General features: G+C 38.9%; 3 protein-coding genes across 3 annotated transcripts in view; 2 read left to right on the forward strand and 1 right to left on the reverse strand.

Annotated features, from left to right (window-relative positions):
• Nucleotides 1–661: 661 nt before the first annotated feature.
• mis18bp1 (MIS18 binding protein 1) lies at nt 662–10,636 on the forward strand. The gene is made up of 17 exons (XM_037796550.1): nt 662–1,611; nt 2,564–2,701; nt 3,246–3,541; nt 4,130–4,203; nt 4,402–4,520; nt 4,683–4,767; nt 4,952–5,031; nt 5,648–5,808; nt 5,919–5,973; nt 6,053–6,508; nt 7,715–8,417; nt 8,501–8,688; nt 9,360–9,493; nt 9,598–9,737; nt 9,831–9,918; nt 10,023–10,077; nt 10,374–10,636. The coding sequence occupies exons 1-17, from the start codon at nt 792–794 to the stop codon at nt 10,472–10,474; spliced, it is 3,693 nt and encodes a 1,230-aa protein (XP_037652478.1). The 5' UTR covers nt 662–791; the 3' UTR covers nt 10,475–10,636.
• A 3,198-nt stretch (nt 10,637–13,834) lies between these two features.
• Nucleotides 13,835–22,158, forward strand: tpp1 (tripeptidyl peptidase I). The gene is made up of 13 exons (XM_037796551.1): nt 13,835–13,913; nt 14,283–14,357; nt 15,289–15,428; nt 15,644–15,794; nt 16,335–16,456; nt 16,559–16,743; nt 16,886–17,084; nt 17,397–17,585; nt 18,268–18,340; nt 19,360–19,480; nt 19,564–19,725; nt 20,010–20,135; nt 20,534–22,158. The coding sequence occupies exons 1-13, from the start codon at nt 13,903–13,905 to the stop codon at nt 20,672–20,674; spliced, it is 1,695 nt and encodes a 564-aa protein (XP_037652479.1). The 5' UTR covers nt 13,835–13,902; the 3' UTR covers nt 20,675–22,158.
• A 496-nt stretch (nt 22,159–22,654) lies between these two features.
• Nucleotides 22,655–24,387, reverse strand: part of yy1a (YY1 transcription factor a) — a 5,526-nt gene continuing 3,793 nt past the window's right edge. Inside the window, exons 3-5 of the mRNA XM_037796552.1 lie at nt 24,070–24,130; nt 23,746–23,904; nt 22,655–23,514 (exon numbers count right to left, since the gene is read on the reverse strand). Of these exons, the coding sequence (XP_037652480.1) occupies nt 23,332–23,514; nt 23,746–23,904; nt 24,070–24,130 (403 nt within the window). The 3' untranslated portion in view covers nt 22,655–23,331. The remainder of the gene's footprint in view (nt 23,515–23,745; nt 23,905–24,069; nt 24,131–24,387) is intronic.

Below are 24,387 nucleotides of genomic sequence, written 5' to 3' on the forward strand. Positions count from 1 at the left end.
CAGCTTGTTTCAAAATGCAGAGTTTCTGAATACGGGCTGTATGTATTTCCCTGTTGATTGAGTGTTTCAATACTTTCACAGTATTTATATATGCACTATACTCATTTTTAACAGCCTCTTCTGCACTACATTCACTTTTTTTAATAGTCGTGTATCACAGCTGTTACCCTGCACTATATTCAGTTTTAACAGTTTTCTTCATCTCCTTGTATTTTTATATCTGGTATATTTTTTTGTACTTTGCACTACTAACTTTTTTACTGCCATTTTACTAACATGTTTTGCACTATGGAACTGTGATGCTGGAAACTTGAATTTCCCTCGGGATTAATAAAATTACTATCTATCTATCTATCTATCTATCTATCTATCTATCTATCTATCTATCTAAATATTGTATATTCGTGACATCACAAATGGGCAGAAATCCTGACAGCTTGTTTCAAAATGCAGAGTTTCTGAATACGGGCTGTGTGTATTTCCCTGTGGATTGAGTGTTTCAATACTTTCACAGTATTTATATAGGATTTACGCCTGCTTTATAATAATAAAAACATGAAAATCTCACTTTTTTAAAATATGGGACCTTTAAACAAATGTTTCGATATTTCTCTTATTGTGAAAGGGTTTAAAACCTTGCGCGGAAATGACGTCTTTGTTTCGGAAGTACGTCACAGGTTTTCTAGGCGAATGAGCCAAACGCGGCGGTGATGAGAAATTTGAAATTGGCGAGCTAGCGAGCTGCTAGCTGCTAGCTGCTAGCATCCACCTCGGACCTTTTCCATACAAACATGGCGTACTATCATCACTTATTACAAGACACAAAACCTCCTTTTGAATCTCCCGCCAAGGTGTTCGCTCTGCTGAAGTCGAAAGTGAAGAAAGAAGGGACTTTTACAGCCAACGACTCTCCGCGTGACGTCACAGACAACCATGGAGCCGTTGTTGTGTCGCCCAGGAAGAAGACAGCTCAGAGCACCTGGAGGACCGACAAGGAGAATCACAGGTCTGCTTCTCATCAGGCCTCCAATCTCTCGCCTCAGAAAGCCTTCAGGTATCCAGACATCAGCAGCAAACATGTGGAGGAAATGCCTCCTCCTCCTGTGCCAGGACATGGGTACTACACACCCAGAAAGAGAGCTTTCCTGGAGTCAACAGCTCTGTCTCACCTCTCCTCTCCCATCAACACACCTCACATCCACACACCTCAAATCAGAGACTCATGTGGTCGGTTCAAGGCGATCAGCAGGACTCCAGTGAAGACACAGCCAGTAGAAAATGACTTTGTAAGTGGTGTGTTTGAGGAGGGTTGTGCTCCTCAAGACAAACAGGTGTCTCACGCCTATGTGTTGTCTCCAATGAGGAAGAGGTTGAAGAAGAGTACATGGGAGATGCAGGAGTTTGACACAGTCAGCAGCAGCACAAATGAGGTCAACCATGAATCCAAAGGTCAGCCACAGGAAAAGAAAACCTCCAGTGCTTTCACTGAGGATAACATCACCTGCATGGATTCGCATTTGGGTAATGTCAGAGGATTCCCAGGTTACCTATCAGGGATGACCTTCACTCATGAACCTGTGTTTCCATCACCAAGACCCAACGCAATGAAACGTGAGATATATTATTACTGCTTTGTTTGCTAAGTGAAACTCTTTTCCTTGTGTCACAATTTAGTGCAGGGGTCAGCAACCTTTACTATCAGAAGAGCCATTTTAGTCAAAATAATAAAAAAAATAATTCTGTCTGGAGACGCAAAACAATTGAGTGTTGTGATGAAGGTAACACAGTTTATAGTCTAAGTATATAGTATATAAGTCTAATGCAGTGAGGGCCAAAGTGCAAATGTGCAATGGAGTATTAGGGCCACATTGAAGGAAAAAACATCTGAGATTTCCAGAATAAAATCACAATTTTACGAGAAAAAAGTCGTAATATTACTACTTTATAATATTGACTTTATTCTCATAATACTACGACTTTATTCTCGTAATATTTTGACTTTATTCTCATAAACTTGTGACTTTATTCTCATAATATTATGACTTTATTCTCATAATATTATGACTTTATTCTCGTAATATTATGACTTTATTCTCATAATATGACTTTATTCTCATATTATGACTTTATTCTCATATTATGACTTTATTCTCATAATATTATGACTTTATTCTCATAATATTACAACTTTTTTTCTCATAAACTTGTGACTTTATTCTCGTAACATTATGACTTTATTCTCATATTACAACTTTTTTTCTCATGAACTTTTGACTTTTTTTTCGTTATGTTATGACTTTATTCTCGAATTCTCAGATTTATTTGTTTTTCCTCAATGTGGCCCTAAAACCCCGTCGTACTGTCGTGCCATAGATCAGAAAAAATTATAAATAAAAATGAAAATGTAAACAATAAACAGTTATTCATTTCCATTTTTATAAATCCACAGGGGGAGCCACTGGAGAGGAGCTAAAGAGCCGCATGTGGCTCCGGAGCCACAGGTTGCAGACCCCTGATTTAGGGGAAGAAATTGACTGATGCCTCTCTTTGCTGTTTTGAACAGGTTGCCATGTTGCTCTGGACAGGCTTCCTCAGAGCTCTCCAGCCAAGATCTTCGCTTACATGAAGGAGAGGGAAAGTAAAACGAAGCAGCAGGAAGTTCATAAAGTCAGCCGCAGCACAAAGGATCTCTTTGATGAAGGTGAGTGTGTTATGAAGTGGAAATACTTGAATCCAGCAAAGTTTTAGCTGTGCATGAATGCAGTAGGGCTGTCTCGAATACCATTTTTTGGGCTTCGAAGCTTCGGTGAGAAATATTCGAAGTTTCGAGGAGGAGCGCAGCGCAGCAGGCTGACATGTTCTTCTGTCTGTCTCCATCTTCCCTGGGACAGTGCTGCTGCCGCACTACAGTACACACACACACACACACACACCTTTACACACAACAAGCAGCGACATCTGTCTGAGAATAACTAACAACAATTAATAATAAAAGTAATGAATAATGTTGTGGGATTTTTCCTTATTTTGTGGGCTATTTGGGGATTTTTTTACATACTTATATATAAAATATAAAAAAAACCAAAGTATTCAAATACTGATTTGGAGGTCAATTACCATGACAATGGTCGAAGCTTCGAAGCATTCGTGTCAGCCCTAGTATGCAGGCATACTTCCTGTTTTGTTTTTTCTATTTGCATGTTGCATAGTTTTGTTCATGTTTTCACCTAATTTCTTTTCCATAGGTAATTTCCATCAGTCCAGAGACACGCCGCCTTCCTCCACAGCTCACAACATGGGTGAGATGGAGGACATTGCTTGTAGAAGTGTGGTTCCTGTCAACCGGTCCAGAGTAGAGTCAGCTGAATCCAGCCAATCAGACACATATCCCTCTGAGGATGTCCCGAGCCCTGCTCTGTCACCACAACCTGTGTTGCTCGAAGACTCGCTCATACTCAAAACACCACGGATCTCCATACCGAAAAAACAAGAGGCTGTGTTCAAGCGAAATAAATTGCCCACGAGCACAAAATTCCCATATGTGAGTAGAAACTAATACCTCTTAAATGTAAGTCTTTGATAAAAAGGGCTGATATTAGGGATAGGTTTGTCCCGAATACCATTTTTTGGGCTTCGAAGCGTGGCAGGCTGACCTGTTCTTCAGCCTGTCTGTCTCCATCTCCCCGTTTCAGTGCCTTAAGACAGCGCCGCTGACGCACTACTGTACACACACACACCTCTACATATAACAAACAGCTATATCCGCCTGAGAATAACTAATAATAATTAATCACTTTATGGAATTATTACTTATTTCATGGGCTATTTTGGGATTTATACATGATTGTTATATACTTTATATATATAAATATATATATTTATATAAAGGAATAAAAAAAAACGAAGCATCGAATAGTGATTTTGAGGTCAAATACCATGACAACATGACAGCATTCGGGTCAGCCCTTATTAGGACTGAATATGCAAATCAGACAACTGATCATTTCAAGGTTTGGATTTGCAGGCGCATTTTTAGATCAAATAGGAAACTGAAGTCAATTATAGTTTGTCTTCTTTTGATAATTTTGTCTATTGTTCCTAATTGGGCCTGTGTTTTCCTCTTCGGCAGGAGAGTACGATTTATCTCAAAAAGTGGTTCCTGAGGAAGAATAACAGGGGCCTGTTTGTTGATGGAATCCACAGGTAAGTGTTTCTTGAGAGATCATGATTTAAAAAAAACAACTTTGCAGTCAAAGTTTATTATAACTAATTTTCAGATTGCTTACTCAGCTCCTGTCTTATGAGACAGACGTGTTTATGCTTTTGATTTTGGATCTCTTAAGCTTTTTGTGTGGTTTAATGTGAACACTGTGATTTTTTTTTCTTCTCTTTTCCAACCAGGGACGACAACATACCGTGGAACAGTAACATCATTGTGGAGAGGGTTTCTAATTCTGTGGTGAAGACCGTCTCCGGCAGCATTTACATCTTGATTGGCAAGATGAACATGACTGAATCTGGTAAGCCAGATTCTCTGTGGGTGGAAATTTTCCACTGAGAATGTTTCATTTTTGCAGAAAGAATTATGCATAAAAAAATAAAGAAAGCTTGCACATAAACTTATGTTAACTTGAATATTGCGTGGATTAATACTCATGTGTCTCTCACCTTTTTGCCTGCAGAATTACCCAAATGGCTTTTGAAGATGTTTGCTCATGGTTTTCCTCGAGACTGGAAGGCACTTTATGAGAGGCTCCTGTCAAGACAGTAAGAATATTTATTTCTTTTCCGTTTATGCCGGTACAGATACAAGATTGTTTTGTTTTGCTGGGGATGTTGAATAATTTAAGCATGAGATGAAATTACCATTTAGTGGTTGAAAATCATATTCACAAATGGTTAGTGGTTAAAATTCTGTTATTTTGAAGAGCTGACTTCTGTTTTATTGCAGAGAAACAGAGAGAAACAACAAGGGGAGAAGTTTGGAGGCATCCTCCATGATTCGTTCTGTGAAGCCACGTAAGAAGACACGTAAGTGCTAGATACAGTATATACGTTATCTAACAACCTAGCAAATAAATGCTCGGTACAAGAACGTTCAAGGGCATGAATAATGGGGGCCTTCACTCCCGTTATTCATTTGGTTGAGAAATCTGTAGAAAAACCCTACTTTTGCTGATCGCAGGCAAGGTGACGCTTTTGAGCTAAATGCTAATGTCTGCTTACATTTACTAATACTAAACACAAAATATAGCTGAAGTTGATGTCAACAGTTTTGAATATATTTGGTCATTAAGTTTTGGACTCATTGAAATCTTGACCTGATAATGGCGCTAGACATAAAGTCAGGGGATCACCAAAGTTATTAAGATTCATCCTCTGGGGATTATAAATGTGTGTACTAAATTTCATGACTCCATCCAACAGTTTTTGAGTTATTTCAGTGTGGAACAAAGAGGTGCTGATCCCACAGATCAACATTGCATTCCCTAGAGCCACTAGCATGGCTAAAAATGTAATCTGATATTTGTATCCCCACATTGACCGTATCAGTAGTGCATTGATTAATTTATGTTTTCAAATCCATGGCAGTTGTACTAAAGGACTTTTGTGTTACCTTGCACACTTCTTTTCTCCTCTTCTCCAGCTGCTTCCTGTCCTCCTGCCTCCTTGTCTCGTTTAAACGTGTCCCGAAGTGGTCGCGTGATCAAGCCACCTCTGGAGTACTGGAGAGGAGGGAGAGTCATTCTGGATGCACAAATGAATGTTACAATCCATGAATGTTACGATACCTCCATCTACACCCCCGTAAGCACCACATGCTCATGAGTTACATCATAATCCAGAATATTTGTTTGACTGTGTACAAACAACTGATATTTCTGATCAATGTCACCATGTTCTATATCTCACTGAAGGTCACTAAGAAGGCGTCACAGAAACCTGCCCGTGTGTTCCTGCCCTGCAGTGAAGGTAAAGATAACTTAGCTGTTTTAGTATTGTGAGATAAGTTATGAGTTGATTACAGACAAACTGTTTTCTGTGTTTCCAGGCCGTAAGCAAAGTGAATCAGCCAGCAACGAAGAGGCATCAGTACCACTGAGGAGGGTTAAGGCTCCACTTCGCAAACGGAACAGTGCTGAGCCAGAAGAGAAGCCCCATTATTCACCTGAACCTTCTGTGGAGACACTTGGCAGCCCTGAAGAGTGGTCTGACAGACCAACAAGGTCCAGCCGAAGGCGTCCAGCTACAGAGAGAGCATTGTATGTGGACACTGTCCCTCAAATGCAAAGTGAACCTGAAAAATCTTCAACACGGAGGTCCAAAAGACAGACACATACAAACACAAGGCCTTCAGTGAGAGTCTTGGGTAGCAAACGGGCTGTCCGAGCATCAACATCATCAGATGATGGGGTCATTGGGAGAAAGAAGCCGGGGAAAGAAGTGCACAGGAAGAAAAGCGGGAGAGTTCTTGACGAGTCACAGCCCAGCTACGTGTTTCCATCAAGTGAGTATGATAAAATGCATTAAAAATGCATGATATTCAAAGTGGCCGACTTCCGGGTAGGCGGAGCTAATGAAATCCAATACAAAATATGTCTAAAATGATGATAGCAATGTAGGTACCAAATTTCGTGAATATCCAGTATACCAAGGGCGTCAAAGATGTGTTCAAAGGCTAAAAGTAATTCGGGAGCGCTATAGAGCCGACATGCCACACCCAAACCCGATTGCAACATCAACTCTAAATAATTAATAGTCTGAACATGGGTGCTAAGTTTGGTGAGGTTTTGTGCATCCTAAGGTCCTTTAACACAGGTTGGTAAAATGAAAATTAATGCACAAAATCCCAAATGTCTGACTTCCTGTCTGGTGAAAAAAAATTCTAATTATTTTTATATGTACTTATAGATGAGAACAACGATCCACCAAATTTCATGAACATCAAAGGAACTTTTCCACAACTCTGGCTTGCACTTTTGGGCGCTGTGGAGCCCGCTGGCCACGCCTGAGCCCAATCACTGCAGAACTATGCAATTTTCATTAGTTCTGAAGCGGTTGCTAATTTTCGTGCATCTAAAGCCCCTCAAAATTACAATTCCACAGCATAAAAATAATCTTTACAAAAACAATGGTTTCCTTGCACTTCGTGTCAGGGACACCGTTGGGCCCCCTGGCACTTTCCTGCTCGGGCCCCAAAAATGTAAAAATAGCCCAAAATAAATAATAATACGGTTAATTAAAAATACATAAAAGGACAGTTGAGGGTAAAACATATTTGAAAGTTCAACTGCTTCTTTATCGTTGAGTTTCTTTAATATATTAAAACGAGACTCAACTTTAGTAAATTTGCTATTGTGAATGTGGAATTTAGTCGCAATTATTATGAAGTTAATAACGCAGTAGTGGTTAGACCTATTCATGGCTCAGACATGGAAATCAAATATTCATAATCAGACCAAAAATAATGTACATGAGGGGATTTCCTAATTAAGTGAAAATCACGTGGTGCGCTCAAACTATAAAAGGAAGCTATAATTATCATCAGTGTCTCTGTCGCAGCCTCCTTCTAATTCTAAAATGCACTTTAGACGCCTTGTAGATATATACATTTCCAACACATTATCTTTCAGGTTATTTGGCTTGCTTTACTCACGGCTGTGGTGACTAAATTATGAGTTGATTACAGACAAACGGTCTTCTGTGTTTCCAGGCAGTGAGCAAAGTGAATCAGACAGCGACGAAGAGGAATCAAGACCACTGAGGAGGGTTAAGGCTCCACTCCGCAAACTCAACAATGCCATGGTTAAGCCAGAAGAGAAGCCCTCTTATTCATCTGAACCTCCTGTGGAGAGACTTAGCAGCCCTGAAGAGTGGTCTGACAGACCAACAAGGTCCAACCGAAGGCGTCCAGCTGCAGAGAGAGCATTGTATGTGGACACTGTCCCTCAAAAGCAAAGTGAACCTGAAAAATCTTCAACACGGAGGTCTAAAAGACAGACACATACAAACACAAGGCCTTCAGTGAGAGTCTTGGGTAGCAAACGGGCTGTCCGAGCATCAGCATCATCAGATGATGGGGTCATTGGGAGAAAGAAGCCGGGGAAAGAAGTGCACAGGAAGAAAAGCGGGAGAGTTCTTAACGAGTCCCGGCCCTGCTACGTGTTTCCATCAAGTGAGTCATCACAGTCTTCTGACGAGTTTGAGAAGGAACTGGGGAAGAAAACCAGAATAACAAGACAGAACAAATGCATCAAGTCATCATCATCATCATCATCATCATCATCCACAAAGCCTTTGCCTAAGTTCACACAATCCAGCAAGAAAAAAAACAACGCACACGAAGGCAACGCACCGATTCCACAAGAGCAAGATGCAGACGAGTGGACCGAGGCAGAGCTTATGAAGCTGCAAGAGTAAGAATGAGAAAGGAGCATTTTGCAGGATTAGAGTTGCTTATTTCTGTATCATAACCTGTATATGTGCGTGTGTTTTCCAGGGCTGTGTCCTACTATCCTAATCACATGGCAGGTTACTGGGCAAAGGTGGCGGAGATGGTTGGAAGACGTTCTGCAGAAGAGTGCCACTACCAGCACACATCCAAGGTAGCCTTCAACACGCCCGCCAAGAGAGCCAAGAGAGCCAAGAAACCCCAAAAGGAGAAGGTGGAAGCGCCAAAAGTTCAAGGTATGAGCCCTGCTAAGTGTCTCATAGCTTTATCTTGGTTGGCCAGTGGCTCAGGGAGATATCTTCCTGCCGCTAAATGGAGAAAATCACTTATATCTTGAAGGTAAAAAGGAAGCCTCTGATTCTATTTGGGAACTTTTCATTTACTTTATGGAAAATGGAGATATGTTTGAAGCATTTTATTCATTATTTAATTTATTTCAGTTTTCTGCTGCAAACCGTCTGCCTTGAGTATTACATTATTGTATCTGTTTTTAATTAAATTATTTATTTATTTTAGTAATGTCATTTTGAGTTTTTTTGCCCTCTACTGTTGAAAATCAATAAATACAGTGTTAAAAAAGTACTCTTCAAAACCTGTAAACAGACTTTTGGTGTGTAAAATTGGTGGAATTTCCCTTCCCATACATATATTGAAAATGTCAGTTGAGTGGACAAAATAGCAGGAACACCTTACAATTTAACACAATTCAAAACAAAAACACAACCTATAGTTTGAAGCCTTTTTTTTTGACGCCGTAATCTTTACTGAGGTATTATTATTGCGTTAAATGTTTTGCTGTGATGCATTTGCATTTTTTTCTGAAGCCTTCTTTGAGAACTACAATCCTTGAAATGTTTTCGAGAGGACGTGGTTAACTGCAGAGATTTGACAACTATAATCTATGCAGATCTTCCGGTGATATCTAGCGGAGTGGGAACCTATAAGAGAAAGCAGCAGGTGCGTCAGTTCCTGGAGGCCATGCCCAGAGAAGATGTTGAGGATGTTTTCAGCTCTGCGTACATGCAGAATAAACGCTTTGAGGTTTGTTTCTTTTGTATTTTGCAAAAATAAGAGATTTTTTTGATTATGACACCACACAAAATGATGATGATAACTGTTCCACTCATGGCTATCTTGATGGATAGATGCCCTCCATGTGTCCGAGTGACCACGACTTCACAACTTCAGAAATGGAGCACCTGAGCCCCATGTCGACGGGCTGCGCCGGAGCGAAGACTCCTCAGTGTCTGCATCTCACACCTGGCATGATGGGTTCTCCAAACAGGTGAATGATGTTGACTTCTGCGTTCTAGCTTGTAAGAAGGGTTCGCACTTCTTCTTGTACGATAACTAACTTACCTCTTTCTTGATTTCAAAGGAACAATGGTGACAAGTACGTCTATCAACTCCAGAAGAGGATGAAAAAAAATCAGTTTAACGTCTGCAAACAGGCTCCTCCTTCAAAGGTACTAATTCATAAGGGTTCATTTCTGAGATTCTTGTTATCTTGAAGCACGTGGATTATAAATTTTGTTAGAAAAATAACCATTTCTTTCTCTGTTTCTTTCAGAGCTTCACACCCACGCCATCAGTTAAACGAACAATGAGAAGATGTGGTAACACAGGTAGGATTCCTGAGAAACGTGTAGGGGAGGGACAAAATAACAGAAACACCTTACAATACAAAACAATACCTTTACACCTAATACCAATTTTGAAGTTTATAATGCTTGTTTTTTAGGTGTTATAAGCTGTTTAACTTGATGTTCATTATTAAGGCTGTAGTTTCATCACTTTGTGAAATAGTTCTGTTTTTTTTTGTCCACGACTGTTTGTAGCTGTGTTTAGAGGGGATTCTTGAAAGCTGAAAGCAGTTATTTCTACACTGTGGTAACAATCCGTTTCTTTTCTTTTTCACTAGAAAATGACACCTTTTTCGTTTGGGAGATGTTCCCAGGAAAGGATGGCGCGTTGTCTGAAAGCGGAGAGGAAGAAGACTTTTACTTCTCAGACAACGACTGATTGGAGCTAAATTAAACGTCATATCATTTAAGGAAAAAATCAAAAAAATTTGATTGAATGAATTAAAATCAATACAGTACAGTATGTACCTGTAAATATAGTTTTTGTTTTAAGACAAGACTCAATTGTTACTATTCTTTAAATAAACATTCTTAAATTCGTGATAATGTTTTTTGTGTATTTATATATTTAGAGAGATAATTATCTATAGAAGTGGTTCCCAAACTTTTTGGCTTATGACCCCTCAAAATGAAGTAATATGTACTAATAACTTAATCGCAGACATTAACGATGATGTGAGAAACTCAACCAAAGAAGGATTTTTCCTTCTTGCTTCTTTCCTTGTTTCATTTTAAGGATTTTTAGAGGTCAGAGGAGGTTGAAGTTTTCGGTATTTCACAAGAGAAAAGCCAGGAAAATAAACACAATTAAGTGTAGCAAAAAGTAGATATATTTCTTTCTAATCTCACTCTGAGACGACACCATAGATTTATCGTTGGCACTGGGATTAAGTTTGGGAATTAGAACCACTGATGGGGGGGGACAAACAATAGTGGAGATCCAGGATTTATTTTGTCTCAACCTTTCATATCTATGTTTTACTGATGGGTTTCCAAAAATTCCCTCCAACAGTTGCGATGGACCCCAGGAAAACTAGCTACCACTTTGTGTAAGATAATGTTCTTCCTGTTATGTGATCTTTTTGACATTTTATACTATGACATTTTTATAGCATACTATGTTGTGGCTTATTAGAAAAAAATAATTTATGTTTTTATGACATACCATACTATGACATTTTATCATGACTTTTTAATGACATACTATATTATGACTTAAAAAAAAAAATGTTATGGCAAACTATACTATCACTTTCTTTGACATACTATAATATTACTTTTTTTTACATTCTTCAACATACTATACTATAATTTTTTTCACTTTTTTCTACATACTAAACCATGACTTTTTTTCGTGAATTTTTGCGACATACTTTACTCTGACTTTTTTTGATGAAATCTTTCATCATATTGTACTATGCCTTTTTTTTATGTAACTTTTCAACATACTATACTACTATGATTTTGTTTCGGGAAATATTTCGACATACTACACTGACTTTTTATTCATGTAAAAAAAAGGCACTATAGTATGTCAAAAAAAAAAAAAAGTCATAGAGTATGACGACATTTATGTTTTTATGTTTTTTATAACATAAAAAAATGTATATTAAAGTATGTCAAAAAAATGTAGAAAAGTCATAGTATAGTATGTCGAAAAAAAGGCATAGTATGGTATGTCAAAGAAAAAGTCATTGTATAGTAAGTCAAAAAAAGTGAAAAAAAGTCATAGTATAGATGTCGAAAAAAAAGTCATGGTGAAGTATGTCGAAAAAAAGTCAAAGTATAGAATGTCGAAAAAAAGGCACAGTAAAGTATGTCAAAAAAGTGAAAAAGTCATGGTATAGTATGTCGAAAAAAGTTTTTTTAAAAAAAGTCATAGCAGAGCATGTTGAAAAAAATAAAAAAAGTCATAGTATAGTATGTCGAAAAAAGTTTATAGTATAGTATGTCGAAAGAAAAGTTCATCGTATAGTGTGTTGGAAAAAGAGATTATGTATTTGGTTATTTTTGAAACCTATAGTATAACTTCCCAAGATGCTCCACGTTCCTCATTTTCACACAGGCTGCTCTATCTTTTTTTCTCTTGAATTTATGACTTAATTCTCATAATATTACGACTTTTTTTCTCTTAAACTTATGACTTTATTCTGATAATACAACTTTTTTTCTTGTAAAATTACGACTTACTTCTCATAATATGACTTTTTTTCTCGTAAACCTAAGACTTTATTCTCATAATATTACAGCTTTTTTTCTCTTAAACTTATGACTTCATTCTCATAATACGACTTTTTTTTTACTTATAACCTTATGACTTTATTCTCATAATAAGACTTTTTTACTTATAACCTTATGACTTTATTCTCATAATATTACAGCTTTTTTTCTCTTAAACTTATGACTTCATTCTCATAATACGACTTTTTTTTACTTATAACCTTATGACTTTATTCTCATAATAAGACTTTTTTACTTATAACCTTATGACTTTATTCTCATAATATGACTTTTTTTTACTTATAACCTTATGACTTTATTCTCATAATAAGACTTTTTTACTTATAACCTTATGACTTTATTCTCATAATAAGACTTTTTTACTTATAACCTTATGACTTTATTCTCATAATACTACGACTTTTTTTCTTGAAATGTTATTTATTCTCATTAAATTACAACTTTTTTTCTCCTAAACTTATGACTTTATTCTCGTAATAATACTTTTTTCCTCTTAAACTTATGACTTTATTCTGATAATACAACTTTTTTTCTTGTAAAATTACGACTTACTTCTCATAATATGACTTTTTTTCTCGTAAACCTAAGACTTTATTCTCATAATATTACAGCTTTTTTTCTCTTAAACTTATGACTTCATTCTCATAATACGACTTTTTTTTACTTATAACCTTATGACTTTATTCTCATAATAAGACTTTTTTACTTATAACCTTATGACTTTATTCTCATAATAAGACTTTTTTACTTATAACCTTATGACTTAATTCTCATAATACTACGACTTTTTTTCTTGAAATGTTATTTATTCTCATTAAATTACAACTTTTTTTCTCCTAAACTTATGACTTTATTCTCGTAATAATACGACTTTTTTCCTCTTAAACCTATGACTTTATTCTCTTAATATTATGACTTTATTCTTGTTATATTATGACTTTATTCTCTTAATATTATGACTTTATTCTTGTTATATTATGACTTTATTCTCTTAATATTATGACTTTATTCTTGTTATATTATGACTTTATTCTCTTAATATTATGACTTTATTCTCTTAAACCTATGACTTTATTCTCTTAATATTACGACTTTATTCTTGTTATATTATGACTTTATTCTCTTAATATTATGACTTTATTCTCGTTATATTATGACTTTATTCTCTTAATATTATGACTTTATTCTCGTTATATTATGACTTTATTCTTGTTATATTATGACTTTATTCTCTTAATATTATGACTTTATTCTTGTTATATTATGACTTTATTCTCTTAATATTATGACTTTATTCTTGTTATATTATGACTTTATTCTCGAAATCTCAGATTTATTAATTGTTTTCCTCAATGTGGCCCTAACACTGCGCCGTAATATTGCATATAAATGTTAAATATAAAAATGAAAGGTGCCTGAATGTGTCGGAATGAATTTATAATGCATCACCAAAAAAATAAAAAAGTGACTAACAGAATCACGTGAAAGCCTGTCACGTGACTGCAGCGTCTATAACAGGCTGCCCAGCAGACAGCACAGCTGACTCCCAGACAAGCCGAGGACAACATGAACACACTGTGAGTGCCTTAAACAAGTTCATAGCTGTGCATTGTTATAGAGATAACTGGGAAAGAAAGACAGATGACGCTAACTCTTTTTAACCTGACTTCTGTATGAACTGTGGCGCACCTTGTATTTGTTGTTGTGACCTACATACAGTAGATAGCTGCCAGCTAACACAGCAGGTTAAAGGTAGCAAACTGTTTCCTATGTGTGTGTATCTGGGAAGAAGTGTGTGTAAATTGAGCTAAGCTAAGTCACAGATGTTTTGTTGTAAACCCGAGATAACACACGGAATTAAGAGCATGTTTTTTAAATATTAATCTACATTTATGTGTGCAAGAAGAACCTCTAAACATGTGTTGCTTTGTTGTCTCCTCCACCAGGCTGACCTTCTCCATCACCTTGTTATTCAGCTCCTTGGTCTGGAGTGGATATCTGGAATATGACCAAGATGTCTTGTGAGCCACTTTCCTCATCTAATCTGTCATTTCTAAATCATGTTTTATATCTCACCTTGTTTAAGCCCTTCAAGCCTTAGTGACATTTTTCATACAGACCAAGTCTTGACAGCCCAAATAATGCAGCAATGACCTAATAAAAGGGGAAATATTCCCCACAATATTCAAGAAGTGTTACAACTATTATCACTGCGCTTAAGTCTGTTTTGAGGGAACTAATACTTTGGTGAGTTTTGTTTCCACGCATGGCTACAAGTTTAGTCCAAAAATTAGGTTTTGGATTTTACCTGGGGCTAATGCTTCAACCGTTGCCATGGTATTCAATCTCCAATCACTATTCGAATGCTTCAGTTTTTTTTTTAATATAAATATGTTATAATAAAGTATAAATTCCCAAATAGCCCATGAAATAAGGAATTATCCCACAATATTATTCATTATTCATATTCAACATTCATTATTATTAGTTATTCTCAGACGGATGTCGCTGTTTGTTGTGTGTAGAGGTGCGTGTGTGGACAGTCGTGCTGGGAAGCTTCGAATATTTCTCATCGAGGCTTCGAAGCCCAAAAGTTATATTTGGGACAGCCCTAATTTTACCACGCTTAACAGTTTTGGTTTCTAGGACCTGTGATGTCTGCCGTTGCCCAATTTATGTCTGTTTTGGAGTGTTTGAAAACCTTGTAAGAATCTTGAATGACACAAATTATCAACTCTGGGTTGATTTTAAAAAAGGGGGTCAAATTACTGTGATGTGTCTGAATGTTTGCATAAAGGTTCAACTAACTATAGAATCATAACAAAGTCATCAATACTCTTGAAATTCAACAGGTTGGTCAGCAGCTACAGTATATATTGAGTTTCACAGTGTTGGGTAAAAGTGAAGCCTCTTTTAGTGAAATATCATGACATGGTTTACCTCTTTCCTCAGGTTACCAGACGACTGGACTCATGTGGGTCGGGTAGACTCCACAGAGGAGCTGGAGCTGACCTTTGCCCTGAAGCAGCAGAACGCTGACCTGCTGGAGGAAATACTCCGACTGGTGTCGGACCCTGACTCAGCACAATATGGTAGGGGCTCTGTCTGATGAATGCTGGTAGTCTTCAAGTAACCCTAAAGATTTAGGGCCTAAAAGATCATCAGCATACACTCACCAAAGTGCTGTCCTTACTGTGCAGCATATGGGCAGGCATAAGAATTTAAATGCTCTGGCTTGACAGTTTAAAGGCAAAAGCCTTTTTCATACTACAATCAAAGTGACAGAGGCCTGTTTTGTCCTGCACAGGTAAACACCTCACCCTGGAGGAAGTGTCCTCCCTGGTGCATCCATCTGAAGTGACCCAGAAGGTGGTGCATCACTGGCTGCAGAGTCATGGGATTACAAGCTGCCAGACTGTACACACTCAGGACTTTTTACAGTGCACCATGACTGCAGAGTAAGCATATCTTTTTTTTTTAGGCAACATTTGTTCTTGCTTACTCAACAGTAATTTCTACTTGCTCTTGACACAGTTAAGACACAAGACAAAAAGTAGCTTACCTTTTCTGCTCAAGTTCCCTCTGTGTGTGTAACCCATGCTCTTATCTTGTGAGACAGGTCCTCTTTCTGTGGTTTATTAATACAAATCAAACTTTGAGCTACAAGCTTTTGAAATTCATAAATCTAGGCCCAGGTTATAGGATCTTAAACGAACAGCTTATACCTTAAATGTGCTAAATATGGGATAGATAGGAAGCATTTCTTGGATATCGAATTTAGCAGTACAACCCCTGATAACACTGTTTTACTTACTTGCAGCAGTTTAAACAACTGCACTCATGGGAGTGTATTTAACTTACTTGGGAGTTCTTTATCAGTTTTGCATATAGAAGTGAGTTTCTAATAAAAAAAACCTGGAGTTGTATACGTTGTCCATGATTTGGGAGTGGATTTGAAGACATTTAGGTTGTTGTGTTTGTGCGTTTTGTGTAATCAGGGTTGCGGAGAGGCTGCTTCCAGGTAGCAAGTTCCAGCGTTACACCAGGGACGGCCAGTCTGTGGTGAGGTCGTCAGCTCCGTACTCTGTTCACGATGATGTTCACCAGCACCTGGACTTCGGTGAGAACCATATCTATAGCTGTGAAATGTTCAGCCGTCATCTGTATATTTAGGTTAGGATCTGTACTGACATTGCTGGGTGGATGTTTTGTGTTTCCACAGTTGGAGGGCTTCACCGCCTCCCTCCTAAAGCGCAGGACCTCAGCAAAGCCTCTTCTAACAGGAAGCAAAAGCAGTCGAAGACGGGGGTGCACCTTGGAGTGACTCCCGCCATCTTGAGGGCCCGCTATAACCTCACAGCAACTGATGTTGGAACTGCTCAGAACAACAGCCAGGCTGTAGCTCAGGTGTGGCCGTCTCAGAATAAGTTCAAAATAAAACGCTGTGTGTTGTGTAGCTGTTAGACATGTGTATACATTAGCTCAGACACTATGATCTCACCACAGTTTGGTGTACTTTCTCACTTTAGCTAGCTGTTTTCTCTTCTAGTTCTTGGAGCAGTACTACCACCCTGCAGACCTAGCGGAGTTCATGGGCATCTATGGCAGGAGCTTCCAGCATCACTCTCAGGTGGCAAGGGTTGTGGGCACTCAGGGAGGAGGAAAGGCTGGTATAGAGGCCAGTCTGGATGTGGAGTACATCATGAGCACGGGGGCAAACATCTCCACATGGGTCTTCACCAATCCAGGTCTGTATGAAAGAGTGAGGCTTCAATTGTGTGTGTGTGGGGAGAACTGAAAGGAGAAGAATGTAACTTTCTTCTCATTTAAAATAATGACAATGGTATATCTAGAGACACTAACCATAATCATGTGCATGCTAAGTGTTTACAGTTACAGTAAAAGAAATATCAAAGTATGCTGAGCAATTAACAAGTTAGGAGGTAAAACAGCATAACTAAAAATGAATAGTAGTGTCAGCAAAATGCATTGCTTTTTGCATTGCTTTTTGCATTTAAGCCCTATCAAAACACACACCTCATGTCCTCATTGTCCTTCAGGTCGCCATGAGACCCAGGAGCCTTTCCTCCAGTGGATGGTTTTGCTCAGCAACATGTCCGACCTGCCCTGGGTTCACACGATCAGCTACGGAGACGACGAAGACAGCCTGTCTGCTGCGTACATGATGCGCATCAACACAGAGTTTATGAAGGCTGGCGTCAGGGGACTCTCGTTGCTCTTTGCCTCTGGTCAGTAGTATGGAGGAAGTATGCAGAACTCATCCACATGTCTTGTACTTTGAAACACACTGAGACAGTCTACAACATTCACAAACAACACTTATCTATACTATGTCAGCAACATATGACCGTTACTGAGCTAACAAAGCCTTTGTTTGCCTACAGGACCGTTTATCTTTTGAAAATGTCATATCACCTCAAAGTAACAGTCAGGTTTTGTCCCTCCTGGTACATGCATAGACTGCGACCTCTCACTTGCTTCTGGTTTAGTTTCTAATTCCTCTAGTTTGGTTCTAACAAATTCCTGTTTTCAGCGGACACAAAAGCCAACAAATGGGGAACTGTAATTTTTGCAACGGCCTCGGAGGGAGCTGATGATGTAACAAAAATGAGACAGCCTTAGTCTCTTTGGCAACATGTCAACATACTGAGCACATTATCCCACTTGAAACATGAACACACCACTATTGTTTTAAATAAACACCCACGGCGTGTTAGGCACCAGAAAAACGGGTTTACACCTTTTGACCTGTAGCTGTTTCCACAACTTACAACAAAACTTGAAATGCTTCCAGTTGTCTGTAAGATATGTCTCATCATTACCTGTTATATCAACTTTAATCACTCTGATATTGTTTAATGATCATCTCTTGCATCGATCTTTATCTCTGCGATCTTGTTTCATGTGCAGGTGACAGTGGTGCGGGCTGCAAACATTTGGGTAAAGGGCAAAACTCCTTCAGGCCAAGTTTTCCTGCATCAAGGTAAAACATTTCTACATTCCTGAAAGCAAACTAGTATCTGTATGATACTAGATATTATAACGAGCATAGGTTTGGACTGGGGCAGTTGTCTTGTGCATTATATTGATGTTATGGAAATTTACAACATGTGGATATTCCAATTTAATGAAACCGATTGAAACCGGTGGATTGCCTACTCCGGGTAGGGAATGAGTCCTTACCCCAAGTGAAGGAGTTTAAGTATCTCGGGGTCTTGTTCGCGAGTGAGGGGACGATGGAACGTGAGATTGGTCGGAGAATCGGAGCAGCAGGGGCGGTATTGCATTCGCTTTACCGCACCGTTGTGACGAAAAGAGAGCTGAGCCAGAAGGCAAAGCTCTCGATCTACCGTTCAATATTCGTTCCTACTCTCACCTATGGTCATAAGGGTTGGGTCATGACCGAAAGAACGAGGTCGCGGGTGCAAGCGGCCGAAATGGGTTTCCTCAGGAGGGTGGCTGGCGTCTCCCTTAGAGATAGGGTAAGAAGCTCAGTCATCCGTGAGGGACTCGGAGTAGAGTCCTTGCTCCTTTGCGTCGAAAGGAGCCAGTTGAGGTGGTTCGGGCATCTAGCACGGATGCCTCCTGGGCGCCTCCCTTGGGAGGTGTTCCAGGCACGACCAGCTGGGAGGAGACCACGGGGAAGACACAGGACTAGGTGGAGAGATTATATCTCTACTCTGGCCTGGGAACGCCTCGGGATCCCCCAGTCAGAGCTGGTTAATGTGGCCCGGGAAAGGGAAGTTTGGGGTCCCCTGCTGGAGCTGTTGCCCCCGCGACCCGATCCCGGATAAGCGGTTGAAGATGGATGGATGGATGGATATTCCAATTTAGAAAATGAAACACAGAGCAAAGAATTTAGCCTGCTGTATGTTCTGTGAAAGGTTTGATTCAGCAACCAAAAACAGAAGTTTATCAGTCCATACAAAACTTTTCTAGTCTCAAAAGTTTTGGGAAAAGCACTAAACATCTAACGCTCTATGCCCTTTCTCTCGTTCACAGCCCATATGTGACTACAGTTGGAGGAACCTCATTCAAGAACCCATATGAGGTCACGTATGAAATTACAGATTACATCAGTGGAGGTGGCTTCAGCAACATCTTCAATATGCCCGACTACCAGGTAATAATATCAGCTTATTGACTCTTTTATTGCTCAGTTATAGCAGATAGTGTCATGTATGCTGTGTATTTGTGTTCCTGTAGGCCAGTGCAGTGGCTGGGTACCTGAAGACGGTAGCAGCAACCCTCCCTCCTAAGTCATATTTCAATACCAGCGGCAGGGCCTATCCGGACATGGCTGCCCTGTCGGATAACTACTGGGTGGTCAGCAACAAAGTACCCGTCCCCTGGGTGTCTGGGACCTCGGTAGACAATTTCAAACTTGATTCTGCTTCTTAGTGACAGTGTGACAGCACAGATAGATAGCCATACAGTGATTTTCTTGAGTGCAAACTAAGGATAAAACCCAGTTGTACAAAAACGATATAAGCTGAGCAAGAAACATAAATGATAAAATGTAAACAAGTTACTCACATTTTCACTGTCCAAAAACATTTCTAAGAGAGCATATGCAGTAGTTACTTTTGTAGTATTAATTGCTCACTTTATTGTGCTTCATCACATCTCTCATCGATGGATGTATCTTCCAGGCGTCGACCCCTGTGGTCGGAGGCATGCTGTCTCTCATCAACGACCAGCGGCTGCTAAAGGGCCTGCCTGCCCTGGGCTTCCTCAACCCTCGCCTCTACAAGCTCAAAGGACAAGCTCTGTTTGATGTAAGTCAAAGTTATTACGCTAGTAAAATCTTTTTACTGTTGCCCCCTTTTAGACTTGATTTATGTCGCAATCTCACTTACACTTAGTGGCCATTTGATTTGGTACGCCTGTATGTGTAATCTATTGTAATTCAGTACCACAGCTCCGCTAAAAAAATCTACCTTTTTACCAAGTTTATAATGATCAGAATGAAAGAATTATAGGTTTATTATTGAGGTCATAATTAAAGGTGGTGTTGTACTAGATTACATTATATTAAAGAAGTGCCTCTAATAATAATAATAGTGCATTTGTGAAACACTTTCACCTGCATTTCTGTTAAAAGAAAGTGGAAGGAAACCCTTTTGCAACACATTTTGTGGTCATGGTGCTGTTCCTAAATGTTATGCATCTCCAGGTGACTGAAGGCTGCCACCTGGGCTGTCTGGACGAACAGGTTCAGGGTAAAGGTTTCTGTGCTGCACCATCGTGGGATCCCGTTACAGGCTGGGGGACACCAAATTACCCTGAGCTGCTGGCTGCCCTGCTAGCGGAGTGAAAACCCACAACTCATGAGAGTGAAACCATCAGGGTGGCGTCTGCTCTGAGAGCAGGTACTAGACACACATCCAAAGGCAGCACGGTGAAATAGAGGGAAAACAATGCCTACGCTTTAGATTTATGCCTCTTTGCTTTATTCAGTTAATTTGAGGTTGAAACACTGAATTATTCCAGTCTTCATCTTTATCCGTCAACATCGCCTCTATCCATTTAAGGATACTCTTGATTGCTTTTATTTTTATTTTCTCCAAAAGGCTTCAAACTGTTTCCTCAGATATTTTTAGGTCAGGGATAGTGGGGGTGGTTTGGGATTTTTACTGCTACACTGCAGTTGCTTGTTTCTGCTGTTCACTGCATTTTAACTGACCCAGATTTCTCTGTGCATCTCTGAGACACACTTGGAGGCAGATCAGTGTTAACCGTAATCTTATGCCTTAAATTCATGCCGCTAGACACACAGCAATGGGGAAGTGTTGGTAAACTGGTTGCTATGCATACACGTACTAAAATATGCCTCTTAGATATACACAGGCCTATTTGAATAGGTTTTTATTTTAATACAGTTATGTTGTTACATGTCAATCAAGAATCTATATACCGGATGCAATCATTTCACCAGATTAGATGCAGGTTTGGTTTGCAGTAAAACTGAGATGGCCAAAATGTGTAATATTGTTTGTCTATTTTGCCATACTACTCTGCAGGGATGAGCTAGGTACAAGTCATAATCAAAAACAGTTTAAAGACAGAAATATATTTGCATGCAATTCTAAAAATGTCACAATAAAATGGGAACATACAGTATATGGTTTAAGATTACCAGGACCTTTTTAAAACTTGATTTTACTTTGGTTTGTTGCCGTTTGCTCTGCGGCTACGAACCAACCAAATGCACTGTAATATGTGGGTTAAAAGTGATTCAGCAGTTCTACCCACCAGCAATGTTGCACTTGTTTTTATCTTTAAACCATGTATATCCTCAAATCGGATGCATTTGATGTGAGAGACTGCCTGTGCTGCATTATTTTGAGTTTATTAAAGATTAATGTGGAAATGATGGTTGATTGTTCAAGATGATCTGGATGCTGCGGTTTTAAAAAATGTACCACCTGCTTGTGTAAAAGAAAATGTAATGGAAATGAATTGCTGACTAATCTGATAAACCACTGACTTGTTTGTCATTTTTAAAAGCAAAACTGCCAAACATTTCCTAGTTCCTGTTTCTAACAATGAAAGAGTATCTCTTTAAAGACTGAATCAGAATGAAACCTTTAATTTGACATTGTCCCTGGTCTCTCTTTTGTCTTTGTCTCATGTCAGACAGAAGCAATGAGTTGACTGTGTTTTTGAACCATTGTTATACAATTTACCAGCTGTAAGATGCCACTTTTAAGATGCTCAATTTAAGTTTTAAGACGTGATACAATTGTCACATGTATATGCAGTGCGATGAAAAAAATAAAAGAACCAGAATTAGTTTCATTTCCTTCTTTTCTCTGTGTTACCAAATGAGGAAATTTAAAGTGAAATACTTTATCAAACAACTATTGTTAAACTGCTGAAGCAACAACCTCAAATACCCATGACACATTCGGTCACATTTAACTGCAAATGTGATGCTTTTTAATGGAGCTTCAACAGAACATCCACCTTTAAAACACCTTTTTTTTTGTCCTATTGAAATGATTCAACCTCATGGTTAACATCAAGAACAGATCCACTGACTCTATGGGTTCAGATTTGTTTAAAATATTACATTCTTATGTATAAATATAGAGCATTTTTTTAAAATAAAAAATGTTCCCCAGTCCCAGGTAATTCCCACAGGTGCTGTCCTGACCCAGAGTCGCTTCGTTTTCACGGTTGTTGAGCAGCTCCAGCATTTGTCCCTAAATAACATTGCTACTAAAACAGCTGAATATTATAAATATGAATTATATTTTAAGTTGAGTTTTAGATGTGAAAGGACAAACGACACTTTTTTTCTGTTGGTAGTGCATGGGGAAAAAACATTTTAATCGGTGATCACTATTGAAAATCACATGGCTATTATATACATGATTCTGATATTGCGTTGTACAAAATGAAAATATGCAAAGACCACCCAATCCCCCCTCGAAACACACTCACATGAAGGGGAAAGGGAGAGGTAAAACAAAAACCCAAGAAGAGCTACGGGGACAATCTTACTACATACATTACCACAGAGCTTATGTCAAACAGTGTACAATATGCACACTTGGGGAAAGTACAAAATTGAAAATGTGTCATTGCTGAGGATCGATGCAAATTTGACATCTATTGCAAAAACTTTTTTTAACTGGCTGTGTTAAGGTATAAATATGTTTTTAGTTGCAGATCCATGAATTAACATCTTCACAAGAAGAAAGCGTAAATTGTTCCATCCAGGTAGCGCCAAAGTCGGGTAGGAGGCCTGAGGGAGTCGGGGTTCTCATGAGTTCCTTGTTCAAACCTCCATAAGTTTATCAAAAAGTTTGAGAAAAGGTAATTTCTCAAAAACCTTTTCATCTAGAGATGATACAAAAGGGACTTCTTATCTCACAACAAAGCAGGCCACGGGACATTAGTTTGTCTGTCAGGGAGCGGAGATACCCGTCAAGTCCTCCAGTGTATGCTCGCTTCGTCGTCGTCGTTTCACTGGTTGTTTTTGGCTTTGGCGTGTGTGAGGATGTGAGACTTCAGGTTGGTTGACTGGGCAAATTTTTTGTTGCAGCCATCAAAGGGGCACACATACGGACGGTCTCCAGTGTGAATACGCACATGAGTGCGCAAGTTAAAGTCCAGAGAGAACCGCTTGCCACAGCCCTCAAATGTGCACTGGAGACGAGAGAGATGGAGTTAACGCCGCTGCATGTCTCAGCCTGGCTCACAGATAAACCGAGCAAGGCACATACTTGTTCTTCCACAAAGCCAGTTGGGCAAAGTTTCCATTTCAGTATATATTACAATCTTTTTCCAAGCACTAATATAGCAAAGTAAAATGAAGCTGCTTTCTCTAGAAAAAGGAAAATAAAGTGTGACATGCAGGAAGTGAAAAAAAGAACTCACCTGGAAAGGTTTCTCTCCTGTGTGTACGAGTTGATGCCTCTTCAGTTTTGAGCTCTCAACGAAGGCTTTGCCACACTCTGCACAGACGTGCACGCGAGGCCCGTGGGTATGCAAGTGCTTCCTCATCGCCGAGTTGTCCCTGAACATCTTGGTACATCCCTGAGCGGGAGGGAAACCAGATGAAGGTAATCACTCGGGACATATTCACTTTACAGAGTAGCTTGAGGTTATTGATATATGTATATGTACAGTTTTAGTAAGCTTCTGTTCATATTCTGCACAGTACTATATAAACCGGTGTAATAAACAGAACACATGACTCACTTTGTGTGGACAGGCTATCGTTCTGGGTGCATCGTCTTCTTTTACTTTTCGTGGCTTCATACTGCAACAGAAATACAAGTGGTCACATCATTATAGACTATTCAAACAACTAGCCACACTCCTGAAACAGACACACTAAGATGAGTTTACTTAAATATAAATAAATAAATAACTCCTGGTAAAACGTGTATGCCTAATGTTCCCAGATCACACAGTCATTAAATTCCATGTTACGTTAAATACTGCACATCACACGAAAAAGCTGAGCAGCATGTGCCCTTTATGTTCATTTAACTGGCTTTTAGAAGCAAACTAATT

The sequence above is a fragment of the Sebastes umbrosus genome, chromosome 16, assembly GCF_015220745.1.
Source record: "Sebastes umbrosus isolate fSebUmb1 chromosome 16, fSebUmb1.pri, whole genome shotgun sequence".
Taxonomy (NCBI): Eukaryota; Metazoa; Chordata; class Actinopteri; order Perciformes; family Sebastidae; genus Sebastes; species Sebastes umbrosus.

Excerpts from the sequence above, each read along its gene's own strand:
- mis18bp1 (XM_037796550.1), top strand. The coding sequence starts at position 792 with ATGGCGTACTATCATCACTTATTACAAGACACAAAACCTCCTTTTGAA. Across the intron at positions 5,809-5,918 it reads ATACCTCCATCTACACCCCC|GTCACTAAGAAGGCGTCACA; the intron begins GTAAGCACCACA and ends ATCTCACTGAAG. Across the intron at positions 9,919-10,022 it reads AACAGGCTCCTCCTTCAAAG|AGCTTCACACCCACGCCATC; the intron begins GTACTAATTCAT and ends TGTTTCTTTCAG.
- tpp1 (XM_037796551.1), top strand. Across the intron at positions 19,481-19,563 it reads TCAATATGCCCGACTACCAG|GCCAGTGCAGTGGCTGGGTA; the intron begins GTAATAATATCA and ends GTGTTCCTGTAG. Across the intron at positions 19,726-20,009 it reads CCTGGGTGTCTGGGACCTCG|GCGTCGACCCCTGTGGTCGG; the intron begins GTAGACAATTTC and ends TGTATCTTCCAG.